The sequence below is a fragment of the Aegilops tauschii genome, chromosome 7 (genome assembly GCF_002575655.3).
Source record: "Aegilops tauschii subsp. strangulata cultivar AL8/78 chromosome 7, Aet v6.0, whole genome shotgun sequence".
Classification (NCBI taxonomy): domain Eukaryota; kingdom Viridiplantae; phylum Streptophyta; class Magnoliopsida; order Poales; family Poaceae; genus Aegilops; species Aegilops tauschii.
This window is the reverse complement of record NC_053041.3, coordinates 58712242-58736121: the sequence shown is the minus strand read 5'-3', so window position 1 is coordinate 58736121 and position 23880 is coordinate 58712242. Positions and strand designations below refer to the sequence as shown.

General features: G+C 45.6%; 2 protein-coding genes and 1 non-coding gene across 3 annotated transcripts; 1 reads left to right on the top strand and 2 right to left on the bottom strand.

The window, feature by feature from the left end:
* Positions 1-22: 22 nt before the first annotated feature.
* LOC109784982 (probable WRKY transcription factor 72) lies at positions 23-4817 on the bottom strand. The gene is made up of 5 exons (XM_040394840.3): positions 4465-4817; positions 3967-4041; positions 2985-3563; positions 2773-2886; positions 23-1125 (listed from the first exon to the last, which is right to left on the bottom strand). Exons 1-5 carry the CDS (start codon positions 4519-4521, stop codon positions 133-135), a joined length of 1818 nt encoding a protein of 605 aa, XP_040250774.1. The 5' UTR covers positions 4522-4817; the 3' UTR covers positions 23-132.
* Positions 4818-12708: 7891 nt separating this feature from the next.
* Positions 12709-17651, bottom strand: LOC109784975 (probable WRKY transcription factor 61). The gene is made up of 5 exons (XM_020343579.4): positions 17404-17651; positions 16932-17006; positions 16000-16566; positions 15763-15876; positions 12709-13880 (listed from the first exon to the last, which is right to left on the bottom strand). Exons 1-5 carry the CDS (start codon positions 17458-17460, stop codon positions 12918-12920), a joined length of 1776 nt encoding a protein of 591 aa, XP_020199168.1. The 5' UTR covers positions 17461-17651; the 3' UTR covers positions 12709-12917.
* Positions 17652-23519: 5868 nt separating this feature from the next.
* LOC120970123 (small nucleolar RNA Z247) lies at positions 23520-23658 on the top strand. Its single transcript, XR_005764869.1, has one exon. It is a non-coding gene; the product is annotated as a small nucleolar RNA Z247 (small nucleolar RNA).
* Positions 23659-23880: the final 222 nt, after the last annotated feature.

Here is a 23880-nt window from a genome sequence, read left to right as displayed (position 1 = left end):
TTATGGGCGTATTTAGGGTGAGAATGATGAATCAATCGACACATTTTCAGTAATTATGCTACAGTCAGTATATATGTACACCAAATGATCAAATTAATCCAGAAACACAACTCAGAACCTTCAGCTAACTAATTAATTAATGTGCTCCCTGCTTTTCACAGGTGAGGTGGAAGCGGTAGCACTAGTGGAGCCCCAGAGTGCCAGCGACGGCTGCAAGAACGACATCTTGCCGTTCGGGGAACCGCTCTGTGCCACCCCCGTCGACGACGACCGTGCCAGCAACGCCGACGAGCCCGCCGCACTCGACGGGCCCAGCCCGAGGTGCTCCCCCCACTCGAGCCCCTTGCGGCCTCCTGCAGCCGGCTTGCCGACGTACGACGTGATGGCGGCCGCGAGCGCCGTGTGGAAGCCCGGGTCCGTCGTGATCGCCTTGGCGATCGTGTCGGTGAGCACGATAGGCGCCGCCGTGCCCGTGACGCCGCCGCTCAACTGAGCCGCCCTCTGCTGCACCTGCGCCGGCTGGTAGAGCGACGCCAGCGAGGCTTGCTGCCTTCCATTGATGCCGCTCAGCGCGGCCTCGAACGAGCTCTTGCCGGCGCCGTTGTAGGGCGCGCCGGACGGGGATCCGTAGGTCAGGTACGATCCAACGCCGGCTGGCCACGCGGTGGCGCCGGGCAGGCTGCTCGCGCCGGAGCCGGAGAAGGAGAAGCTCGTGGAAGGGTACCTGTGGCCGTGAGGGCTGGTGAAGCTGGAGGAGAACCTGTTGCTGTTGCTGAGGGAGAAGGCCTGCTGCGAGGCGGCCTGCGAGGTGAGGTCTAGGGTGATGGTGGGGTACGACGGGGTGGCGCTGATGGACGCGCCGGCGCCGGCCGGGAGGAAGAACGGCCGGCCGCCCAGCTGGCTGGAGGAGGCGTCCGTGGCCGTCGCCGGGAGGCCGAACCTGAGGCCGTGAAGGCTGGAGGCGGCGGAGGGGAAGCCGAGCGAGGTGGAGGAGCCTGACATGAGCATGGACGCGGCGGCGGAGGTGGTGGAGGCCATGGCGGTGGCGGAGGCGGAGAGCGGGTGGCTGTGCGCGCCCTCGTAGGTGGTGATCAGGATCGACATGTCCTCCGCACATCTCTGCACCTGGGGAACATAATGTACGTGCATGGTCAGTTGGTCACCATTGTGAGGAAAGATGCTTTGTGTAGTGTGTGTGCGCGCGCGCGCATGCCATTGAAGAAAGATGAGCGTGAGTTTTAGAGCATCTTTGATTAGTCAAGAATGTTACTCCCTCTATAAACTAATATAAAAGCATTTAGAATACTATGCTCTTATATTTATTTACAGGGGGAGTATTTGAAACTTGATTAGTTCAAGTGCAAATCCCCCGCTACTGCCATTAAAGAGAAGATTGTCTTTTCCCTCAAAAAATAAAGAGAAGATTGTCTTTTTTTTGTAAACCGAGCGAACATATGTACACACGCATTTACACATGTTCTTGTGCAACCGGTGTACCAATTTTAGAAGTCGTTAGGAATCCTGAAAAATTTAGTACACATACGCAATATACGTCTATCAAAAATTTCAATTAAAAATTCGACTCTCAACAAGAAAAAAAGAGAAAAGTTACTTAATTACTCAAACGAGGGATATGAATATTGCGCGTTAACGTTTCCACATTTGAATTTTGTATATTTATTTCTAAATGTAAAGGTATATTTCATGCACCAAAAAACACTGAAGGTATATTTAAAATTTTGTTATCAGTTAGAGGTATATGCTATGTTTATGAACATAGCTGTTTTCAGATTTCAAAAAAAAAAACATTGAGCATGGATCATTAGTCATTTTTGGAAAGACATGTAATGCTTCCAGTCGGTTTTGTATAAGTTAAAAGAATAATGAGTGTTTCCCCTAAAAAAGAATAATAAGTGTTTTTAGGAGAAGTTTCTATTTCGAGTTCTTTTTAGGATCTTTCTATTTTTGAGTGGACTTGGATCAAGTGGGCAGACAGCACACATGTGGCGACGCTGGCCCAACCCAAAGCCCATCATAGTCTCCAGCATTTCTAAACCCCCATCGGCCATGTGGGATCAGTTTGTTTAATTCGATGCGATCAACCTAAACCCAAACAACACCGTTGACGTTGCCGGCCGCCGATCGAGAAGCAGCGCGCCCATCGCCGAGGAGGGAACCTCATCGCCGCCAGAGAGAGCCAGACGGCGACGCCGTTACCAAGGCAGGAGAGGCGCCCACCTCCCGGCGCGGCTCCGGCCCTCGCGATCAGGTCAGGTTCCGATCTCCGAGTCCGACCCCCCGTGCTCACCAGTTTTGATCCGCTGGTTCCCTCCCTGGTGGCGCCAGTGCTCATGCGCTTGATTTATGAAGTTTTGACGCCGGATCTGGGATCGTGCGCATGGTGGCTTAATTTGGTTGGTCACAGGTGCCACTTGATACTCCCTTCGTACCACAATATAAGATGTTTTTGTAAGCTATGTTTACTTATTATTGAATCTCTTGTAGAAATTGTATAATGCACCAACCTCTCGCAGGTATAAGCTTGACTTTTCTTGATAATCATTTTGTTTTGACATTCGACTCATATTTTGCTTATCAAAGTAACGATCAAGTAGTGTGTGGAAGGAGTGCTAAGTAAGTCGCATTGCGATGTTCCGAAGCAACACATGTATAGTTCTTCGTCATGCTTGGTTGCGGAACACACCTTGCCACAGATTCTTTGGTACCATGTGTTTGGGTTGTTTTGCGATGTATGAAAGTGAATATACATACCTGTTTTCTGACAGGGCACCCTGTTGCAACGGTGCAGCGGTAGTAGGCGCGCGGGCACGGGTTCCCCTTGGATATCTTCTGCCCGTACTTCCTCCACTGGCACCCATCGTTCATCTGAACACCACCAAACCACAAATCACATATATATGGGTATCCCAATCATTTAATTTTCTATTCACTTGTGTACGTTGTTTACGTATATGTACATATACCGTTGCTGTGTCACACCGTGCCCTCACCGACACCCTGGCCTTCTTGGCCAGTGGCTGCTGGGCCACCTCCTCCTCGGCCTCCGTGCCACCACCGGTGCTCCTCGGGTTCTTCGTTGCTTTGCTCGATGTTGTTGTCGTCTCTGTGGCGGCGTCCTCCTCGGAGCTGCCTCCAGGGCTCAACGTCAGCACATCCGGCTGCGCCTTCATCTCAGTTTGACCAGCTGCACCAACAGCTTTGCAGCCCGATGAAAGTCCAAGAGAGACACCCTTGCCGTCTGGATTATTACTGCCGGTCCTGTTCTCTTCTCCCATGTTCTGCCTGCTCGTGCTAGCGCTCGCACTCGTTCCGAGGCGTAATGCGACGAATCTGGGGTCTTTGACGCCGTCGGCGGGTGATGTGTGCTCCAGTGAGAGCACGGCGAGGTTTTTCCCTCGTCCTTGCTGGTGGAGAACATCGAACTGCTTCTGAAGGGATCGATGGTCCTCCACCATCCGTGACAACATCGTCTTCAGCCTCTCGTTCTCTTTTCTCACTTCGCCCATCTCTGCCCTCGTGGAGGCAATCTTGTCTTCTTGAGCCTGAATCAATGAAAGCATCACAACAGCGAGACCTGTTATTAGTTACATACTCATTATTTGGTGAAGCAAATCACATATGATAATGGCTAGTTGGCTACTTGGCTTGCTGTGTATGTATTTGACTACTTGGAACTAACTAGTTTTGCAACTAGGAAGATGAACAATACTATAGGAAAATAAAAATAGCTAATAGATGTAGGTTCTTTTTTCGTGAATTAATCGAGGAATTTCAGGGTAACTAATTTTTTAAAGGCCAGCTATAGTTTTTACTGCCGCTTCTGAAATAAAAAAGAATAGAAGGGGGGATATGTAGTACCAGACTCGGCCTTATGGCTTATGTAACCAATTACGAATTTTTTTGCGGTTTATGTTTGTTGAACGTGTTTGATAATTAATTATGTACCTCTTTTTTTGCGCTTGACTGGTTTTGCAAGAACTTGAAAAAATTGCCATCTGAGGCCCGATGATCATCTCTCATCTGCAACGCCAACGTGAAAGTCTATATTAGTATAAGATGAGCAAACAATTTCGAAAAGATGAGCAAACAATTCATAAACACTGTGAATTTATTGGATGACAAGCTGTGGAAAAGATCCATTTCTTGGGCTTATCCACATGTTTAATTTGACTTTTCTACGAGCATTAGGATCTGTGGTCCCTAAAGATGATCACTTGATTGATTTTGACATCGATCAGAAAGACAAGTCCCTGACTTCCATTCATGGATCAAGAACCACATCCCAGAGAAGAGAGAAACTCAGCCAAGTCCTAACCATTAGTCCAAACCATACTTATCCAAATAAATGTACACTCATTCAAGAAAAGAAAAATCAAACTCTTTGGAGCATATAAAGGCACAAACACAAAATCAAGAGAGGTGATAAATTAAACAGTTCCGAACCTGATCTTTCAGCCGATCTTCATGGCCGCTAAGCTGCCTCTGGTCTCCCTTGATCATCTCGCTCTCCTTTCAGAGAAGACAAGCTATCTCTCCTCCTCCTCTTTGTAGTTTCTCTAGCCTTCCAACCCTTTCTTCTCTAGCCCTGCACCAGCTTTGCCATGGCCTTGTATATATAGAGAGAGGCTGCTAGCTAGACGCCTAGACCATGGCCTGGACCTTCTCTCCGTCTTCCCCTCTCCAGTTTGGACGAGCTAGATTTTTGTCTTAAACAAACGCCGTACGCCGGTGCTTACCTACGCTGATTAGGCAGTCAGCGTCATCAGAAATGTCAAACCACAGCCGCACTCTTTGGTGAAGACTCGCGGAGAGTCAGAAAAATACAGTACATATATCGGCAGAGGAGACTGAGACCATTTACGTGTGTGGAATAGGCTTCAACGTGGGCAACATGCTGCTGTAGTCTGGAGGCCAGTTATGACGCGCGGCCGTCCAGACTGTGTGTTACATACGTCGTCGAGCGCGTCCCCCTCCGGCGTTGATCGATGAAGCTTCCTGCGAGTCCTCGTCATCGGCGTCGCCTCGGCCCACTATTATAGAGCGGGACACTCTGTCGTCAAGCAAGGAATCGCTTTCAGACTAAATTTCAGTCCTGTAGGGCCGTTTGTCAGAGGAAGTTCAGTCATAATGACTCATGCATATATGTCTTTGATCCATGTAATGAGATTTGGTGAGAGGGAGGGCAAGACGGCCGGCCCCATGTGTCTCCTAGTCTAAGTCAGAATTTCCTTCCAGAAAGAAGTCCATTTAATTTGGCGGCGTACTTGTCAGTACTGTAGTTATGTAAGTACAGTATATGTCACAGGAAAATGTATTGGAGTCAGAATGATAAGAAAAATAATTTACTCACAAAAAGAAGTTTAAGAAAACTAATGATTATTGCTCGCTGGCTAGCGAGATCTATCATCAAGAACTGGGCTGGACCTGCAAAGGTTGGACTACGACTAGATATCTCCCTAGATCCAAGGTTTCCCCATACCACAGCCCACAGGGCATGCACGTTCAGTAGTGGACTACTTGCATGGAATTCTTTGGGGAATCAACATATCAACACAATAATCAAATGCAAAACCATTGACCTTAATCATGGCTAATCTCATCATGGGGGTTAACAAAAGCACAGTGCTGTGATCCAAGGTTAGCTGCACCGTTTGCCTAGAATACCGCGTGAAGTACTATATAGTTCAGCTTAATTTGGATGGTCTTTGAGGCCCTGGCTGCCTCTTCTGGTCATCCTATTGGTGCTCTCTCTTACCGGTACAGTTATCATGGATTTAGTGCGCCATTCTTTTAAGATCCCGATGCGTTGAAACCTTCATTATTAATTGCTTACTTGCCCCCGTATATATGCAACAGTTCATGGCTCTCGCCGTCCATTTGCAACAGAGCCGACGTTAAAATTCTCACTCATTGCATCTTGCATTACCCGGCTAGAGAAAGTGCATTGTTTTTTATTAATATAAGCTTAATCGACTTCCCTAATTTTTCATTTGGGAGCTGAAGTGCCATTCAAGCTTGGTGTTTGAAATTGTGCGCACGTACGGACCAGACTTTACACACTACTAGTTAGGTGGCTCAGAGATTGAAATTTGCGGCAATTCAAGGAGTAGGTGGTTCCTTGATTTTAAGAATTCATGGCTTCTGCCAAACAGTATGTGCGTGTGATGGGTCTTTTCAAGTTTGCTTCCTCTTCTATTTCTCCTAAAGAAAATTTTGGTGACTTCTATTTTCCTATGTAACAAGTGCATTCCAAATTCAATACAGTCGTTAGTTCGATCTTTTTGTTTACAATCATTATTATTTCATACTTATAGCCGGTTGATTATGCCTTGGTCTCTCATTTTTCTTATCGTCACATGTGCATATATACTTGTTTGACTTGGAAGAAGGGAAGATAACTTGCAAGTTGTTACAATGAGGCATACAAAATTGGCCCTGTGGTAGTATGCATTCATGCCTGTCAGCCTGTGTATGGATCAGAATTCAGAAGTCAACTCTCTTTCCTTATAAAGGAACCTCAACTCATAATATCTTGAGTTTAGAGGTGATCATGGTGATCAGCTGTGTGTACAATCAGCAACAATTTGACCTGTAGACCTAAAGTACCAATTGTACGGTTACCATGTTCAATTGAATGCAGATTCATCCTTCAAGTTGACCATATCACTTTGTTTCAGTTTTCTATGTATGTGACTGATCACCAAGTATCTAACTACCTACATATCTATCTATATATATTATATAGTATAGGGATAAGTATATTTTTCGTCCTCGAACTCTTCCGAGAGATTAGAAATCGTCCCTCAACTCAAAACCGGATAGTTTTTATCCATCAACTATCAAAACCAGATAGTTTTCGTCCCTCGTGCTGCTTCGGGCGGTTTTAGTACGCGGTGAACAGTAACTTGGTGAACAGTGAAAATAAAAAAATAGCAAAAAAATGTAAAAAATCTGAAATTTTATAGCATCGAAGATACTCTGGTGCGCAAGACCCGTGCAAAATTTCGTGGTGTTTCAACATTCGAGCAGCTCGTGGCAAACAAAAAACTGTAAATATATACGGTGAACAGTAAATTCAAAAAATAGCAAACAAAATCAAAACAGTATGAATTTTTTTGGCATCAAAGAGGCTTGGGTGCGCAACATGCGTGCAAATTTTCGTGGTATTTGGGCATTGTACAAACTCGTGGCAAAACAAAAACAAAATTTGGCTCAAATTTATCTTTTTGGAAAAGTGCGCTATTTAGTTTTTTTGGCGAGAGCTCCTCGTATGTCATTTGATCATGAAATTTTGCACGCGTCTTATGTACCTGAGCATCTTTGATGCCAAAAAGTTTCATATTTTTTTTATTTTTTTGCTACTTTTTTGAATTTACTGTTCACCGATGTACATATTTACAGTTTTTTGTTTGTCACGAGCTGCTCGAATGTCGAAACACCACGAAATTTTGCACGGGTCTTGCGCACTAGAGTATCTTCGATGCTGTAAAATTTCATATTTTTTTTTGATATTTTTTTCAATTTTACTGCTCATTGTGTTACTATTCACTGCGTACTAAAACTGCCCGAAGCGGCCAGAGGGACGAAAACTATCCGGTTTGGAGTTGAGGGATGACTTCTAAACTCTCGGAAGAGTTCGAGGACGAAAAATATACTTATCCCTATAGTATATACCTGCAGTCTGCAGAGCCTAGACCTTATGTATGCAAATGAAACAAGGGATTATGTTGCTTCTGCAAGTGAATCCTAGTTTGTAGTTCTAAAGCAAGAATTGCATGCTACTTGACTAACTACTTGTGTATATTAACTTAAGAAATCATGATTCACGAGACACATGCATGGGAAAAGAAATCAGGGTAAGGTATTAGATACACAAAGTTAGAACGGCTGATAGCTTTTGTTCAGATGCAGCAATTATGTACATGGAATGTACATGGTCACAAATAGAAGTTAGCAACAATATGTGCACACAATAAGTCAAATTGTTTTGATGATAATCATACTGCAAAATAGCCGGTTACTCTCTGGCATGGTGACATGAATAGTAGTCATGATAATATCAGAAAGTGTACATATCATTCAATTACTTCATGGTGATCTTTCAGGAGCTAGCTAACCTATATCTAGCTTAGTTGATCTTGATAAAATATATTGCTTAGGTCACCAAGAGTTTGGCAAGTAGAACCCATAGGGTAGTTGGGTCCTCCATGGAGAACAGATCTCTCACACGAGCACATTGACATGACAGAAATAACGTGTCCTCGATTAATTAATTAAATCAGTAAGCACCAGCAATGAAGAGATGGAAGCTTCAAGTTGATGCCCAAGCTATGTCATGCTTATGTGACATAAACCAATATTTTTTATGCCAGCATCGAAGATTAGCTGTGCCCTTGTTGGCTTCACAACATGCATGCAAGTGTCCTAGCTAGTAGGATAAATCGAGATCAGAAAGCAACCCTTCTTCAGAGAATTAATGCAGAGATGACGGGTCAAATCTATGAACAATTAACTTGAGAATTCCTTTGCTGATAACTAACCTCCTTGCGAAAAATATGTGCATCAAGGACACTAGCATATATATGTAGATTTTTATCATGTAACTTATGATATTGATTCTTCTGTCGACATTGATGCATCATGTAGCGGCACTTGGTGCAGTTTTTCAACAATAACGTCAACAAGTGGAACCTGGTAACAGTGCAATCCACATGGAGACAAGGGAAAGGCTACTCATTGCCACTGGTGGGATAGAATTAAGTAGGCAGCTAATTGGGAAATTTGGGGTAATAATCATCCAGTTTCAAAGCTGTTGCTTGGCTGAAGGCAAGTCTCTTACCCATGCTATGACCCCACGACACATGCCTGGTTTTTGTATTCTTCCGTCAACTTCCATGTGCCAACTATTGATTGAGTTATTTTTTTTCCATTAAAGTGTGCGCAAGTGGCATCCGATGGTCAAGATCATCGCTGCTAGTTCTGAACTTAATTAGAATTCGGAGTACGTATTGGAATTATGTAGGTTCATTGTAGGTGGTCGAGTTGATGAGAAGACGTGTTCATCGTCTCTCATGAACTGCTCGACCGCAAGTGGCGCCCATCGTATGGTCATAGTCACCCATTACATAATTCTCTTGTGAGTCTGAGGTTTGGTTGTTTATTAGCTCAACATTCTCAAATGCAGTTCATGACAGGTCATCAGTAATAATGACAATTTGTTTCCTCGACAGATAATATTGGTGATCTTCGTAGCCAAAATATTTCTTCAACAGTTCAGTAAGCCTTTCAATACTTAACCATACCTTTCTCCCGGTGCATGCATCCGCATGGAGAGCCATGTATATGTGTGAAATCCATGAGATGAATGAAGAACAAAGCATTCCGTCTAAAAACTTTGAATTCTGTCCGGGCATGAGACCATTTAGGTGGTTTCGTCATTGGTGCATCTCCCCTCCTGCCATGACCTTCAGCTTCGCGGCAACAAGCTCTTTGCCCTTTTCTAGGGAAATTGTATCTTCTTCTGGTAATTAGGTCATGCAGACCCTGTTCCTACTTCATGTTCTTTCTCTGTTAAGAGTTTTGTGCAATTGAGTTGGCTGCGATGGCGATGGTTATGTTTGTTTGGGCTTGCAATCGTCTCCGTAGATCCATGTGAGAGTTGGTATGCATGACTTGGTAGTCCACAGAGTTTAATGTAGAATTTTGATGCTCTGGCTGGTAGCAGTCGGAGACTATATATACAAACGTCATATTCGACTATATATCTACATCATGTGTCTTGAATAGACTAGATCTAGTGGCGTCCATGATAGAATCTCACATCATTGACCAAATGGGGGCCAGTTGTATACATAGTCAGAAGAGTCTAGTTTTTCAATCCTTCTATTTTTTCTGGGAATATATCAAGGGGAGTCTTGCTTTCGATCATCGATCATTTCGTGACCTTAGCGAAATTTAGTATCTGCCACTTATAGTGGTTCTGAACTTTTAATATGTGGGAATTGCATATCAGAGAGTAGTGGCCAAGGTGACTATGTAGTACAGTATGAAAACAAAGCTACAGCTCATGCTGATACTCATTTTTTTTACTGGAATGGAGGCCAGTTGTATACATAATTCATTTTTTAGTGTCCACCAAATTACTTTTAACTAAATAGAGTTATGTAACAGAAGCTGCTCATGATGGACAAGATTAAAGCATAATCCTGACCACAATACGTAACCTGAACCTCGTAAGAAAAGAAAGGAATCGATATACATATATAGCTGCTGATTACTTTGTGCATGACAAGGATGCCTGTGCATTTAGTACATTTTTACAAACATATACAGCAATGTGGCGCAAACTGAACCATACCCTGAATACGACTCATCGGAAGTCATGTCTAATCTATTCCAAGAATAAAAGTTTAACTGTACATCCAATAGGTTCATTCTCACACAATGTATTTAAACCTCCCTGAAGTATACAAGGCTGCAGTTTTCCTAAAAGTTAAGAGTGGTAAAATGACGTTAAAAAAAGTGAGCAAATGAAACAGCAGCCCTCATATAATTCTAAACCGTAATGACGATTAGGATTCATTAATAAAATCATCCCAGTAGTTTGCACTGACACGCAACAGCTATTATACTGACGAAGGTCAATGTTTCCATTAAGCACTGAATTTTTTGAGATGTCATCAAGACAAACTTCTTTAGTCATCTCTTGGTTGCATCGCATGAGACCTATATGTTAGAGTTGATTCCGTACGGTTAAAGTAAATTATCAAAGTTGAAAACTTACCGGCTCTATAAATAATATATATGAAAATGACAAGTGGATGTTCAACATTAAAGGAGTCAACTTATAACCACGGCATCGAAGCATAAACCAGTTAAGATATCTTTAAACCCTTTCCATGGAAGCCTCTCGATCGGGTGTTATTCAACGGAAAATGACAAACCTAAAGATCATCTCCATCTCCATGTGCTTATCTCAAGCCTCCAGACAAGGGATAAACTGAAGATGGTTTGCTTCCTTTGATGGGGACAATGCAAATCCTAATTCCCAAACAGATCTAGTTCAAAAGCACATCATGAATGAATACAAATTTACATATTCAATGTTCAGTATTATTACTGGAAGGAAACCTTCTTTTTTTTGCACCATGCTTATTATTTGTGTAACCCGGACTAGAAAATGCATGTACTGTAACTATATTCTTGTTCGTTTGAAGAACATCAATATCGGTTTAGTCTTTGATGTTGTAGTAAATAGATAGCGTGGCATATTGCAATAGATTGAACCCATCAAGACCATGCAGAAGCTGTGCATATGGTACATGTTAAGGCCCTGTTTGTTTGGCCTCTTGCTTCTGCTTTTACAGCTTTTATATCAAAAGTCATAAAAGCCCAAAAACACCTATTTAGGAGCTTTTATGGCTTTTTGGCCAAAGTGAAAAAGCTACCAAAAGCCATAAAAGCTCAAAAGCACCTATTTAGGAGCTTTTATGGCATTTTGGCCAAAGTGGAAAAACCGCAAAAGCAGAAGCAAAAGCCCAAACAAACAGGGCCTAAGACTACCAGCTAGATAAAACCTCTCAATTGATTGATTAGCAGGGATGCTGTTATTTGAATTAGCATCAGAAGCTGAAAGCATAAGAGGTACATCATCAAACAGAGTTTTGTTAATCAAAGTGTATCCTTGGTTGGACCACTTCTTTGAATTTCGTAAACCGAACCTGCACATTGCAGCATACTGAGCTGTCCTGTCCTATCCTCGCAGGAAAATGCCAGCTAATACAAAATGTCAATGATTCCCAAAATTATATCTCTGCTAATTAGGGGTTAGTAATTGTGAACCACCAAGTTTCAGCCTCTAATGATAAGAAAATCAAGCAACGTACGGCACGGCAGACCAATGAAATAAGATTGCAAGTTGCCCTGTGGCTGTAGAATTTCCGTACTTATCAGGCTCTGAGGATAGGACCGTGTGAGTGTCACTTTCTAATGTCTAACAATTCAATACTAAACTCTGCACGACGAATTTGTAAGATGTCAAATGGTAAGAAAAGTCCCGTTCTATCATATATTACTCCACTAGCATTTATGAGTTGAAAGAAACATGGCAATGCATCAATCAGAAACATACCAAGTTTTTACTGCACTAGCAACAAAGATTGTTTCTGAATATGAAATCAGACGTACTGTCACGGTATAACTGTTTGTCACTATCCAGTTCAAAGGTTCTCCTCATCTAGATTTCTTCTAAGGAGCGTCTGGGGTATTGCCACAACTGTTTCCTCTATCTCTATGTATGCTGCTGCATATGGTTTCTTCCGTGTTGAGCAATGATCCTTAAATAGCTGAATTCATGTTGAGCAATGACTAATGGAATGGCAGGTGGGTAATTTTCGTAAAAGGTATGCCCTCACAGTGGTGGTAGCAAGCGTCGAGCAGCTGTGGAAAATACACTGTGCTAAAGTCGCTGGCGTGAATTTTTGACAGTATAACTCAGATCCCAAACATGAACCAAACGGAGACTACTTTATTTTCCGCTGTACCCTCCGTCCCAAAATTCTTGTCTTAGATACTAAATATGGATGTATCAAGACAAGAATTTTGGGACTGAGGGAATACCACAATGCGTGTTAATTCAACAGGAGACTAGATCGACAGTGGCAGAGGGCTGTAAGCAATGGGGGACACTTGGGAAATCGGCAGGCCTAGTTATGATCACTGCAAAGATTTTTTTTCCAGGCAACATGCAAATAACTTGTCGCAGACAAAAACTCTTGGCGTGTGTTTAGGCTGTGAATGATGAATCTATAGTCAGTATATATCTACACAAAATGTTCAAATCAATCCACAAACAGAACTCAGAACCTTCAGCCAACTAATTAATGTGCTCCATGTTTTCACAATGTCGAAGCAGTAGCACTCGTGGAGCCCGACAGCGCCTGCGATGTCATCCTGCCGTTTGGGGAACTGCTCTGTGCGGCCCCCGTTGATGACGATCGTGCCAGCACTGCCGACGAGCACGCCGCGGCTGCCGCACTGGACGGCCCCAGCCCGAGGTGCTCACCCCACTCGAGCCCCTTGCTGCCTCCTGCAGCCGGCTTGCCAACATACGACGTGATGGCGGCCGCGAGCGCTGTGTGGAAGCCCGGGTCCGACGTGATCGCCTTGGCGATCGTGTCGGTGAGCACGGTCGGCGCCGTGCTGCCGCCGCTCACGGGAGCCGCCCTCTGCTGCACCGGCTGGTAGAGGAATGCCGCCGATCCTTGTTGCCTTCCATTGATGCCGCTGAGCGCGGCCTCGAATGAGCTCTTGCCGGCGCCGTTGTAGGGTGCGCTGGGCGAGGATCCGTAGCTCAGGTACGATCCAACACCGGCCGGCCAGGGGGTGGCGCCAGGTAGGCTGCTCGCGCCGGAGCCGGAGAAGGAGAAGCTCGTGGAAGGGTACCTACCAGCGCTGGTATTGTGGCCGTAAGAGCCGGTGGAGCTGGAGGAGAACCTGTTGGTGTTGCTGAGGGAGAAGGCCTGTTGTGAGGCAGCCTGCGAGGTGAGGTCGAGGGTGATGGTGGGGTACGACGGGGTGGCGCTGATGGACGCGCCGGCGGCGGCCGGGAGGAAGAACGGTCGGCCGCCCAGCTCGTTAGTGGAGGTGCTACTGGCCACCCCCGGGATGCCGAACCTAAGGCCGTGGAGGCTGGAGGCGGCAGAGGGGAAGCCGAGCGAGGTGGAAGAGCCCGACACGAGCATGGATGCCGCGGCTGAGGTGGTGGATGCCATGGCGGTGGCGGAGGCGGACAACGGGTGGTTGTGCGCGCCCTCGTAGGTGCTGATCAGGATCGACATGTCCTCCGCGCATCTTTGCACCTAGGAAAAAAGAGTGCATGGTCAGTTGGTCATCATGGCAAGGAAGGATGCTGTGTGTAGTGTGTGTGCATGGCGCCACTGAAGAAATATGAGCGTGAGTTTTAAAGCATCTTTGATTAGTGAAGAATTTTACTTTAAAACTTGATTAATTCAAGTGCAAATCCAATGCATGGTGAGAAGATCGTTTGTTCTTATACCGAGCGCACAATGTGCACACTTATTTTATACATGAAATTTTTGTGCAACTGGCTGAAAAACCCATGCTAAAAGTTATTGAAAATCCTTTAAATAGTTGAGTACATACGTAGACACAATTTACGTCTATCATGTCATGAATTTTCAATTATATATTGAACTCATAACCTGAGAAACAAAAAATACAAATCATGCTATGAATAGTAAGCAATTCACATACAGATGTGAACTGTGCATGTTAATGCTACCGCATTTGAATCTGTTATATTTATTGCGCAAGCTGAACTTATATTTGAAATTTTGTGCCATGTTAGAGATATGCTATGTCTCACCCGCAAAAAGAAAAAGAGATATGCTATGTCTATGAACTCAGTTGTTTTCAATTTTTTTGGGAACTTTTACCATGGATATATTTTCGACATTAGTACACTGATCGCAAGAGGGCTCCGGATGCATAGCACTGGTTCGCCGAGAAGACATTTGCTGAATTATTAGACATTTTCTTGAAAAGGCATGTATGCTTTATGTAAGATATACTCCCTCCATCCGGAATTACTTGTCGGAGAAATGGATGTATCTAGACATATTTTAGTTCTAGATACATCCACTTTCATCTATTTTCACGGCAAGTAATTCCGGACGGAGGGAGTATAAAAAAAATAAGTTCATTTTTAGGGATTCTATTTTGGTTGGACTTGTTTCTTTTCCTTTTACTTTCAGGGGAGGTTGGACTTGCTTTTTTTTAGGGAAAAAAGGTTGGACTTGCTTGAAATGGCATGCAGCGCGCGCGCGCGCACACACACATGTGGCAAAGCTGGCCCAACCCAAAGCCCATCAGAGTCTTTTCCAGGCTCTAGCATACTAAACCCCCATCGGCCACTGGCATGTGGGACCTGGACCAGTTTGTTTCGATGCGATCAGCCTAAAATCCAATGGCACCCTTGCCGTTGCCAGAGAAGCTGCGCCCGGGCAAGCCAGGGGAGGGAACCCAATCACCGCCCCGGCGGCTCCGGCCCTCCCTCGTGATCAGGTCAGGCTCTGATCTCCGGCTACGTGCTCTTCTGTTTAATGGAGTCTGGACGCCGGATTTGTGACCATGCATATGGCGGCTTAATTTAGTTGATCGTGCCACTTGGTACTAGTACTTTTTTTAGGGGAACCTGATACTCTAAATATGAACTGTACTAGGCATCCACTTGAGAAATATACGAGAAAAGAGAACACATCATGCTAGTTTTTGGGCAAACATAATAATACTATGGCTCTGCCAATATGGCATAATTAGATCTCGCTGGACAGCAATGTATAAAAAAAGATCTCCCTGAATTTCTACAAAAGGGTTATCTGGGGACATTTTTGATCTGTAAGTGTCGAGCTTCAACAGTTCAGCATTGAATTTTTTTTTATGAACTGTATAATGCATCTGTTAGCCGGCGCCAACCTCCTGACATTAAAGCAACACGTGTGTATAGGTCTTGGTCAAGTTTGGTTTGCGGAACATAAAAGCATTTTTGGTTTAGGGTTAATTACAAATAGAGGGAGTGCTAATTAAGTCGCACTGCGATGTTTGGAACCAACATATGTATAGTTCTTCGTCATGTTTGGTTTGCGAAACACACTTTGCCGCAGCTTCTTTGGTACCATGTGTTGGGGTTATTTTGCGATGTATGGCAGTGAATATACAAACCTGTTTTCTGACGGGGCACCCTGTTTCGACGGTGCAGCGGTAGTAGGCGCGTGGACATGGGTTCCCCTTGGATATCTTCTGCCCGTACTTCCTCCACTGGCACCCATCGTTCATCTGATCGATCGCCAACAAGCCATACATTCAAATCATATACGCATATGAGTTTCCACATCCCACTCATGCATTTACCATTCAAGTTCTTAATTAGGTACCCTAGAGTGATGTAGATGTACGTACCGTTGGTGTGTCACACCTTGCCCTCACCGACACCCTGGCCTTCTTGGCCAGTGGCTGCTGGGCCACCTCCTCTGTCACCGCGCCGCTGCCGGTGCTTCTCGGGTTCTTTGCCATCTTGCTTGCTGTGGCTGACGTTGTCGTCTCCGCGGCCTCCTCCTTGGAGCTGCCTCCGGGGCTCAACGTCACCACATCTGGCCGCACCTTCGTCTCACTTCCATCAGTTCTTGCACCAACAGCTCCGCAGGCTGATGAAAGTCCAAGAAAGATGCCCTTGTCATCTGGATTATTAGTGCTGCCCTTGATCTCTTCTCCCATGTTCTGCCTGCTCATGCCGGCGCTCGTTCCAAGGTGCAAAGAGACGAACCCGGGGCCGTCGACTGCTGATGTATGCTCCGGTGAGCCAACGGCGATGTCCTTGCCTCGCCCTTGATGGTGGAGAACGTCGAATTGCTTCTGAAGCGAGCGATGGTCCTCCACCATCCGTGATAGCATAATCTTCAGCCTCTCGTTCTCTTTTCTGACTTCGCCCATTTCTGCCCTTGTGGACGCAATCTTGTCTTCTTGAGCCTGAATCAATGAAACCATCACATCAGAGATACTTCAATTAGTCATTTCTCATTAGTTAAGCAAATCACATATGATAATGCCTAGTTGGCTACTTGGCTGGGTTTGTGTATACATATGTATATTTGACTACTGGGAGCTAACTAGTTTCGCACCTAGGAAGATGAAAAAAACTACAGGAAAATATACATATATAGCTAATGGATTTAGGTACTTTTTCGTGAATAAGTTGAGGAATTTCAGGATAGTTAAGAAATTTAAAGGCTACTTATTACTAGTTTTTACTGCCTACCAGGCCCTGCCTTACGTAACGAATTAAGAAAAGTTGTGCTGTTTATGTTTGTTGAACGCGTTTAATAATTATGTACCTCTTTTTTTGTGCTTGACTGGTTTTGCAAGAACTTGAAAAAATTGCCATCAGAGGCCCGATGATCATCTCTCATCTGCAACGCCAACATGAAAGTCTATATTATCATACGATGAGCAAACAATTAATAACACCATGAATTTATTGGATGGAAAGCAGCTAGTTGTTGAAAAATCCAATTCCTGGCTGATCCACATGTTTAATTTGACTGTTCTACTAGCACCAGGATCTGTGGTCCCTAAAGATGATCACCTGACTGATTTTGACATGAGAAAGAGAAGTCCCTGACTTCCATTCATGGATCAAGAACCACAACCCAAGAAGAGAGAAACTCAGCCAAATCCTAACCACTAGTCCTAACCATACTTATCCAAATAAATGAGCAAGCATTCAAGAAAAAAAAATCAAACTCTTTGAAGCATATGTGACAGCACAAATACAAAATCAAGAGAAGAAATTAATCAGTTCCAAACCTGATCTTTCAGCCGCTCTTCATGACCTCCAAGCTGCCGCTGGTCTCCCTTGATCATCTCGATCTCCTTTCACAGAAGACAAGCTAGCTCTCCTTAGAGCAAGGCAAAGGTCTCTCTCCTCCTCCTCTCTCTCCAGTTAGCTTCCGTAGCCTTCCAACCCTTTCTTCTCTAGCCCTTTACCAGCCTTGGCATGGCCTTGTATATATAGGGAGAGAGGCAGCTAGCTAGATGCCTAGACAATGGCCTCGACCTTCTCTTTCTCTTCCACCCCCTCCTGTTTGGACTAGATTTATTTTGGCATAAACAAACGCCGTACGCCGGTGCTTACCTACGCTGATTAGGCGGTCAGCGTCAGAAATGTCAAACACAGCCGCACTCTTTGGTGAAGACTTGCAGAGAGCCAGAAAAAATCATATATCAGAGGACAGGAGACTCAGATTTATGTGTGTGGAATAGGCTTCAACGTGTGCAACATGCTGTTGTTGTCTGGAGGCCAGTTATAACTAGGACGCGCGTCCAGACTGTGTTATGGACGTCGTCGAACGCGTACGTCCGACGTTGATGAAGCTTCCTGCTAGTCCTCGTCGTCGGCGTCGTCGCCTCCGCCCACTATTATGGATAGAGAGACTGTCCTCAAGCAAGGAATCGCTTTCAGACCAAATTTGAGTCCTGTAGGGCCGTCCGTCAGAGGAAGTTCAGTCATAATCGCTCATACATATATATGTCTTTGAATCCGTGTAATGAGATTTGGTGAGAGGTGGAGGACATGGCGGCCCCATGTGTCTTCTACACAAGTCAGAATTTCCTGCCAGAAAGAAGTCCATTTAATTTTGGCAGTGTACTTGTTATTAATTAGTAGTTATGTAATTATGTCACAGAAAAATGAATTAGAGTAGTCAGAGTGGTTAGAAAGAGAATTTATTCAACAAAAATCATTTTTAAACAGAATTAAAAAAAAGTTTAATAAAGCCAATAATTTCTTGCTAGTTAGTCAGATCTATCATCAAAAACTGGGATAGGCCTGCAAAGCTTGGACCATGACTTAGATATATCTCCCCCCTAGATCCAAGGTTTCCCTCTTCCACAGGCATGCACGTTCAGTAGTGGACTACTTGCATGGAATTCTTTGGGAAATCAACATATCAACACAGTAAACAAATGCAAGACCATTGACCTTAATCATGGCTAATCTCATGGGGATTAAGAAAAAGTGTGGTGCTGTGATCCAAGGTTAGCTGCACCATTTTCCTAGAATACAGTGTGAGTAACTGAGTCTAGTAACTATATAGTTCAGCTTGGGGTGGTCTTTTAGGCTCTGGCTGGTGATCCCATTGGTGCTCTCTGTTACCGGTACAGTTATCATGGATCTAGCTAGTGTCACCCTTGTTTTTAGATCCCAATGTGTTGAAGCCTTCATTTTCTATTGCTGCCAGCCACCGTGATCTGGGCCGGGAGGGCACCGCCGCCAGCCACCGCGACGCCCCGTCGCCAAGAAGCCATGCCGCCGCCACCTCGCCACCCGACACCGCGCCACCCAAGGGGCCACGCCGCCGCCGGATCCGCTGCCGCCGAAGTGCGCCGCCGCCAGCCGCCCGAGTCGTGGAGCTGCGCGGGGGGAAGAACGGGGCCGCCACCACCGGCACCACACGAGCAAGGCCTGGTGGCCCAGGCCGGCGGCGGCGGGAGGAGGAGAAGGGGAAGGGGGGGGGGGGGGGGGGGGGGGGGGGGCGCTGGGATGGGCAGGGCGGGAGCCCCCGGTCGGGGAGGCGAGGCGGGGGTACCGATGGATATCTGTCATGGCTTTCGTCATCCATTTGCAACAGATCTCTATGCTAAAATTCTCAGTAATTGCACCCAGCATTTACCCAGCTAGAACTAGAGAATAACATTTTGTCTTGTTAATATAAGCTTAATTAATTTACCTAATTTTCCATTTGGGGGCCAAAGTGCCGTTCAAGCTTGGTGTTTGAATTTTTGCACATGGACCGGACTTTGCACACTCAATTAATTAGATGGCTCAGCGGAAATTTGCAGCAATTCAAGAGGGTGGGTAAAACCTGGATTTCAAAAAATAGATGGCTTCCACCGAACAATATATGTGTGTGTATGTGATGGGTCTTTTCAAGTTTGCTTCCTCCTTTGTTTCTCCTAAAGAAAATTTGGGTGACTTCTATTTCCCTAGGTAATAAGTGGCATTATTAATTGAATACATCAGTTGGTTGGATCTTTCGGTTTACAACCATTATTATTTCATACTTATAGTCGGTTGATTGTCTTAGTCTCCAATTTTTCTTATAGCCACATGTGCATATATACTTGTTTGACTTGGAGGAAGGAAAGCTAACTTGCAAGTGTTACAATGAGACATACAAAATTGGCACTGTGGTAGTATGCATTCATGCCTATGTATGGATCATAATTCAGAAGTCAACTCTTCTTTCCTTATAAAGGAACCTCAATTCATAATATCTTGAGGTTAGAGGTGAACATGGTGATTAGCTGTGTACAATCAGCAACAATTTGACCTGTAGACCTAGAGTACCAATTGTACGGTTATCATGTTCAATTGAATGCAGATTCATCCTTTAAGTTGACTGTATCTTTTTGTTTCAGTTTTCTATGTATGTGACTTCACCAAGTATCTAACTACCTGCTTATCTACATATATTAGATACCTGTAGAGCCTAGTCCTTATGCACATGAAACAAGGGACTACTTATGTTTCTTCTGCGAATGAATCCTAGTTTGTAGTTATTCTAAAGGAAGAATTGCATTGTACTCCCTCCGTCTGGAAGTACTTGTCCTAGAAATGGATAAAATGGATGTATCTATAACTAAAATAAGTCTAGATACAACCATTTCTAGGACAAGTATTTCCGGACGGAGGGAGTACTTGACTAGCTACTTGTGTATATTTACATAAGAAACCCTGATCCGTGAGACGCATGCATTTGAAAAGAAGAGGAAACAAAATCAGGAGTAAGGTATGAGATACATAAAGTTAGGACGGCTGATTGCTTGTTCAGATGCAGCTATTGCCTCTTTTTCTTTGAATGCACATGGTATCAAATGAAAGCTAGCAAGAATGTGTGCATGTTAAGATTAAAATGGTTTTGGTGATGCCTATACTACAACTCAGTCGGCTACTCAAATGGTGACATATATGAGTGGTGGTCACCATATGAGAAAGTTTACATGGTGATCTTGTAGGAGCCTATATCTAGCTTAGTTGATCTGGATAAAATATATTGTTTAGGTCACCAAGAGTTTGGCAAGTAGAACCCATAGGGTGGTTGGGTCTATGGAGAACAGATTGATCACACGAGCACATTGACATGACAGAAAGAACGTGTCCTTGATAGTTAATTAATTCAGTAAGTGACAACAATGATGAGAGGGAGGCTTCAAGTTGACGCCCAAGCTATGTCATGCTTATGTGACATGAACTAATTTTTTTACGCTAGCATCGGAGATTAGCTGTGCCCTTGTTGGCTTCCTAACATGCAAGTGTCCTAGACTCGTGGTAGGATAAGTACAGATCAGAAAGCAACACTTCTTCAGAGAAAAATTAAGGCAGAGTTGAGGAGTCAAATCTATGAACAATTAAATTTGGAATTTCTGTGCTGATAATTAACCTCGTTGCAGAAAAAAATGTGTACCGAGTATCCTATATTTATGATTTTTTTATCAAATAAATTACAATACTGATTCCTCTGTCGACATCGTTGCATCATGCGGCGGCATCTGGGGCCGAGATTTTCAACAATAACGTCAACAACTGCAGCCTGGCAACAGTACAATCGACAGGAGGGGAAAGAATTAAGTAGGCAGCCAATTGAGAAATTTGGGGTATTAATCATCCAATTTCAAACCTGTTTCTTAACTGAGAGCAAGTCTCTTACCCATGCCATGACCCCACGATACATGCCTGTTTTTGTATTCTTCCGTCAACTTCCGCGTACACAGTATTGGGAGTCCTCAACTAGCATGTGCCAACCTATCACATCTATTGATTGGGTCTCTTTTTTTCCCAGGTCGCAAGTGGCATCCGACGGTCAAGATCGCTGCTAGTTTCTGAACTTTAGAATTCTCGGTATTGGAATTATGTAGGTTCATTGTAGGTGGTCGAGTTGATGAGAAGACGTGTTCATTTCTCATGAACTGTTCAACCGCGAGTGACGTCAATCGTATGGTCATAGACTCATAGTCACCCATTACATAATTCTCTAGCGAGTCTGAGGTTCCGGTTGTTTATTAGCTCAACATTCTCAAATACAGTTCACGACAGGTCACCAATAATAATGACAATTTGTTTCTAGCAATCGTTGAAGCAAAAATACCCACATTCCTACTTGACTGAAATTCTCAAAGAGCAGAATATACCTTCAACAGTGCAGCAGGCCTTTCTTTATTTAACCATACCTTTCTCCCGGTGCGCGCATCCGCATGGAGAGCCATGTAATTATGTGTGAAATCCCTGAGATGAATGAAGAACAAAGCATCCCGTATAAAAAACTTTGAATCCTGTCCCGGAATGAGATCTTTTAGGTGGTTTTGTCAGTGGCACATCTCCCTTCCCTGCCATTACCTTCAGCTTGGCGGCAACATGCTCTTCACCATATCTCAGGGTGGACACGGTTCGGGCCGGTCCGGTCCCTGACCGAGCCGTCGTTTGGACCGGCCGTCGGCGGTCCGGAGCGGACCGGACCGAGCAGCGTTGCGGTCCTGTTTTCAGGGACCGGACCGCAGCAACGAAAGCCCGAGCCGGACCGAGCGGCTCGTTTGGACCGGCCGGTGGTCACCCCAGAGCTCGTGCCGGAGCACGGCGACGCAGGGAGGGCACTGCAGGCAGCGGGGCTCGTCGTGGAGGTGTCCGGCGACTTCTGTGACTCACGGTGGATGGCACGGCGGCCAAGCAGAGCTCGGGTAGCAACAGCGATGAAGAATCTGGCACGACGGCCGGTGCACGACGACCGGTGTACAACGGCGGTGTAGGGCCTCCCGCTTCAAGTTCTACCTTCCAGGTGATAGATCCGAGCATGGCGCATCCATTAGACATGCTTGCCAGCGTCATGGAGGCCCATGGCCGCGCGGATGAACGACGGCGGCGCTGACCAGCGCACGACCGACGCGCCCGTCATGCAGCTCCGGCCACGCGCTCGCCACGCGCCTGCCACGCCCCTGCCACGCCCTCGGCACGCCCCCGCCTCGTCCCGACATGCCCCTGCCACGCCCCCGCCATGCCATAGCTCGTGTTCGTCGGTCCGCTCGGTCGGACCGAGCTTTAACCGGACCGGACCGAGGGATTTTCGGTCCCGTTTGCAGGGTCCGGACCGGCTGGATTTTATGCCGGGCCAGGACCTGTTAAAAGTGTAGGACCGTAGTTGTATCGTGACATTGTAACGTGATTGTATTCGTTGGAGTTGAGGCGCAGGTTGTTGGCTAGGATATCCTCTATCTCATGTATAGCTTGGAGTAGAGGACAAGTTAACAACCAACTAACCACCTGCGCCTTATCATGTAATCGCTCTGCCTATATTAACACGAAGGCGTCCCTGCCAGGAGGCAACACGCTTAACGCAGCCAACCCTAGCTTTTACATGGTCATCAGAGCACTTCTCGAGATCATCCATGGCGACACCTTCAAACTCCTTCCCATCCTCTCCGTTTGTGCATGCCGTCTCCGAGAAGCTCAGCAAGAACAACCAAGCCCTATGGCGGGCGACGGTCCTGTCGGCGATCAGAGGTGCCCGCATGGAGCAGTACCTCGACGTCGATCACCCGGTGCCACCCATGCACCTTGAAGAGGCCACATCTGATGGCAAAACCAAGACAAAGAAGCCCAACCCGGAGTTCCAGACCTGGTATGCTCAAGATCAGGAAGTCTTTTCTTACCTTCTGACAACTCTGCCCCGTGAGATGGCCGTCCAGGTCGCTACCTGTCATACGTCGCGGAGCTCTGGAAGACGATTGCAGAGATGCTTGTGTCTCACACTCGTGCCCAGACTGTCAACGTGCGCATCACCCTCGCCAACCTGCAGAAGGGGAACTCCTCCATCACCGACTACGTCGGGGAAGTCAAGTCTCTGTGCGATAAACTCATCGCAGCAGGGAACAAGATCGACGATGATGACATCGTCTCTCACATCCTCGCTGGCCTGGACGAGGAATTTGATCCGGTGGTCTCTGCTATGTGCTCCAGAGTGGAGCCGATCACCGTGCCCGAGATGTTCTCTCAGCTCATCAGCTTCGAGACGAGGATGAAGCTTCACGGCGGAGTGTCGCAGTCCTCCGCTAACGCTGCCACCAGAGGCCATGGGCGCGGTGGTGACCGTGGTCGTGGCCGCGGCGGAAACGGCAACAACGGTGGTGACCGTGGTCGCCCCTACATCAAGCCTGGCGGCCGCGGTGGACAAGGAGGAGGCGGCCACTACAAAAACAACGGTGGCGGGGGCAACTACAACAACAATGCCCCTG

Bases quoted from the DNA above. Each gene is read 5' to 3' on its own strand.
- LOC109784982 (XM_040394840.3), bottom strand. From the start codon at position 4,521: ATGATCAAGGGAGACCAGAGGCAGCTTAGCGGCCATGAAGATCGGCTG. The intron at 2,887-2,984 runs GTATATGTACAT...GGTGGTGTTCAG, and splicing joins CACGGTGTGACACAGCAACG to ATGAACGATGGGTGCCAGTG. The intron at 1,126-2,772 runs GTATGTATATTC...TATGTTCCCCAG, and splicing joins GGTGCCCTGTCAGAAAACAG to GTGCAGAGATGTGCGGAGGA.
- LOC109784975 (XM_020343579.4), bottom strand. From the start codon at position 17,460: ATGATCAAGGGAGACCAGCGGCAGCTTGGAGGTCATGAAGAGCGGCTG. The intron at 16,567-16,931 runs GTACATAATTAT...TCATTGATTCAG, and splicing joins AGTCAAGCACAAAAAAAGAG to GCTCAAGAAGACAAGATTGC. The intron at 15,877-15,999 runs GTACGTACATCT...GCGATCGATCAG, and splicing joins CAAGGTGTGACACACCAACG to ATGAACGATGGGTGCCAGTG.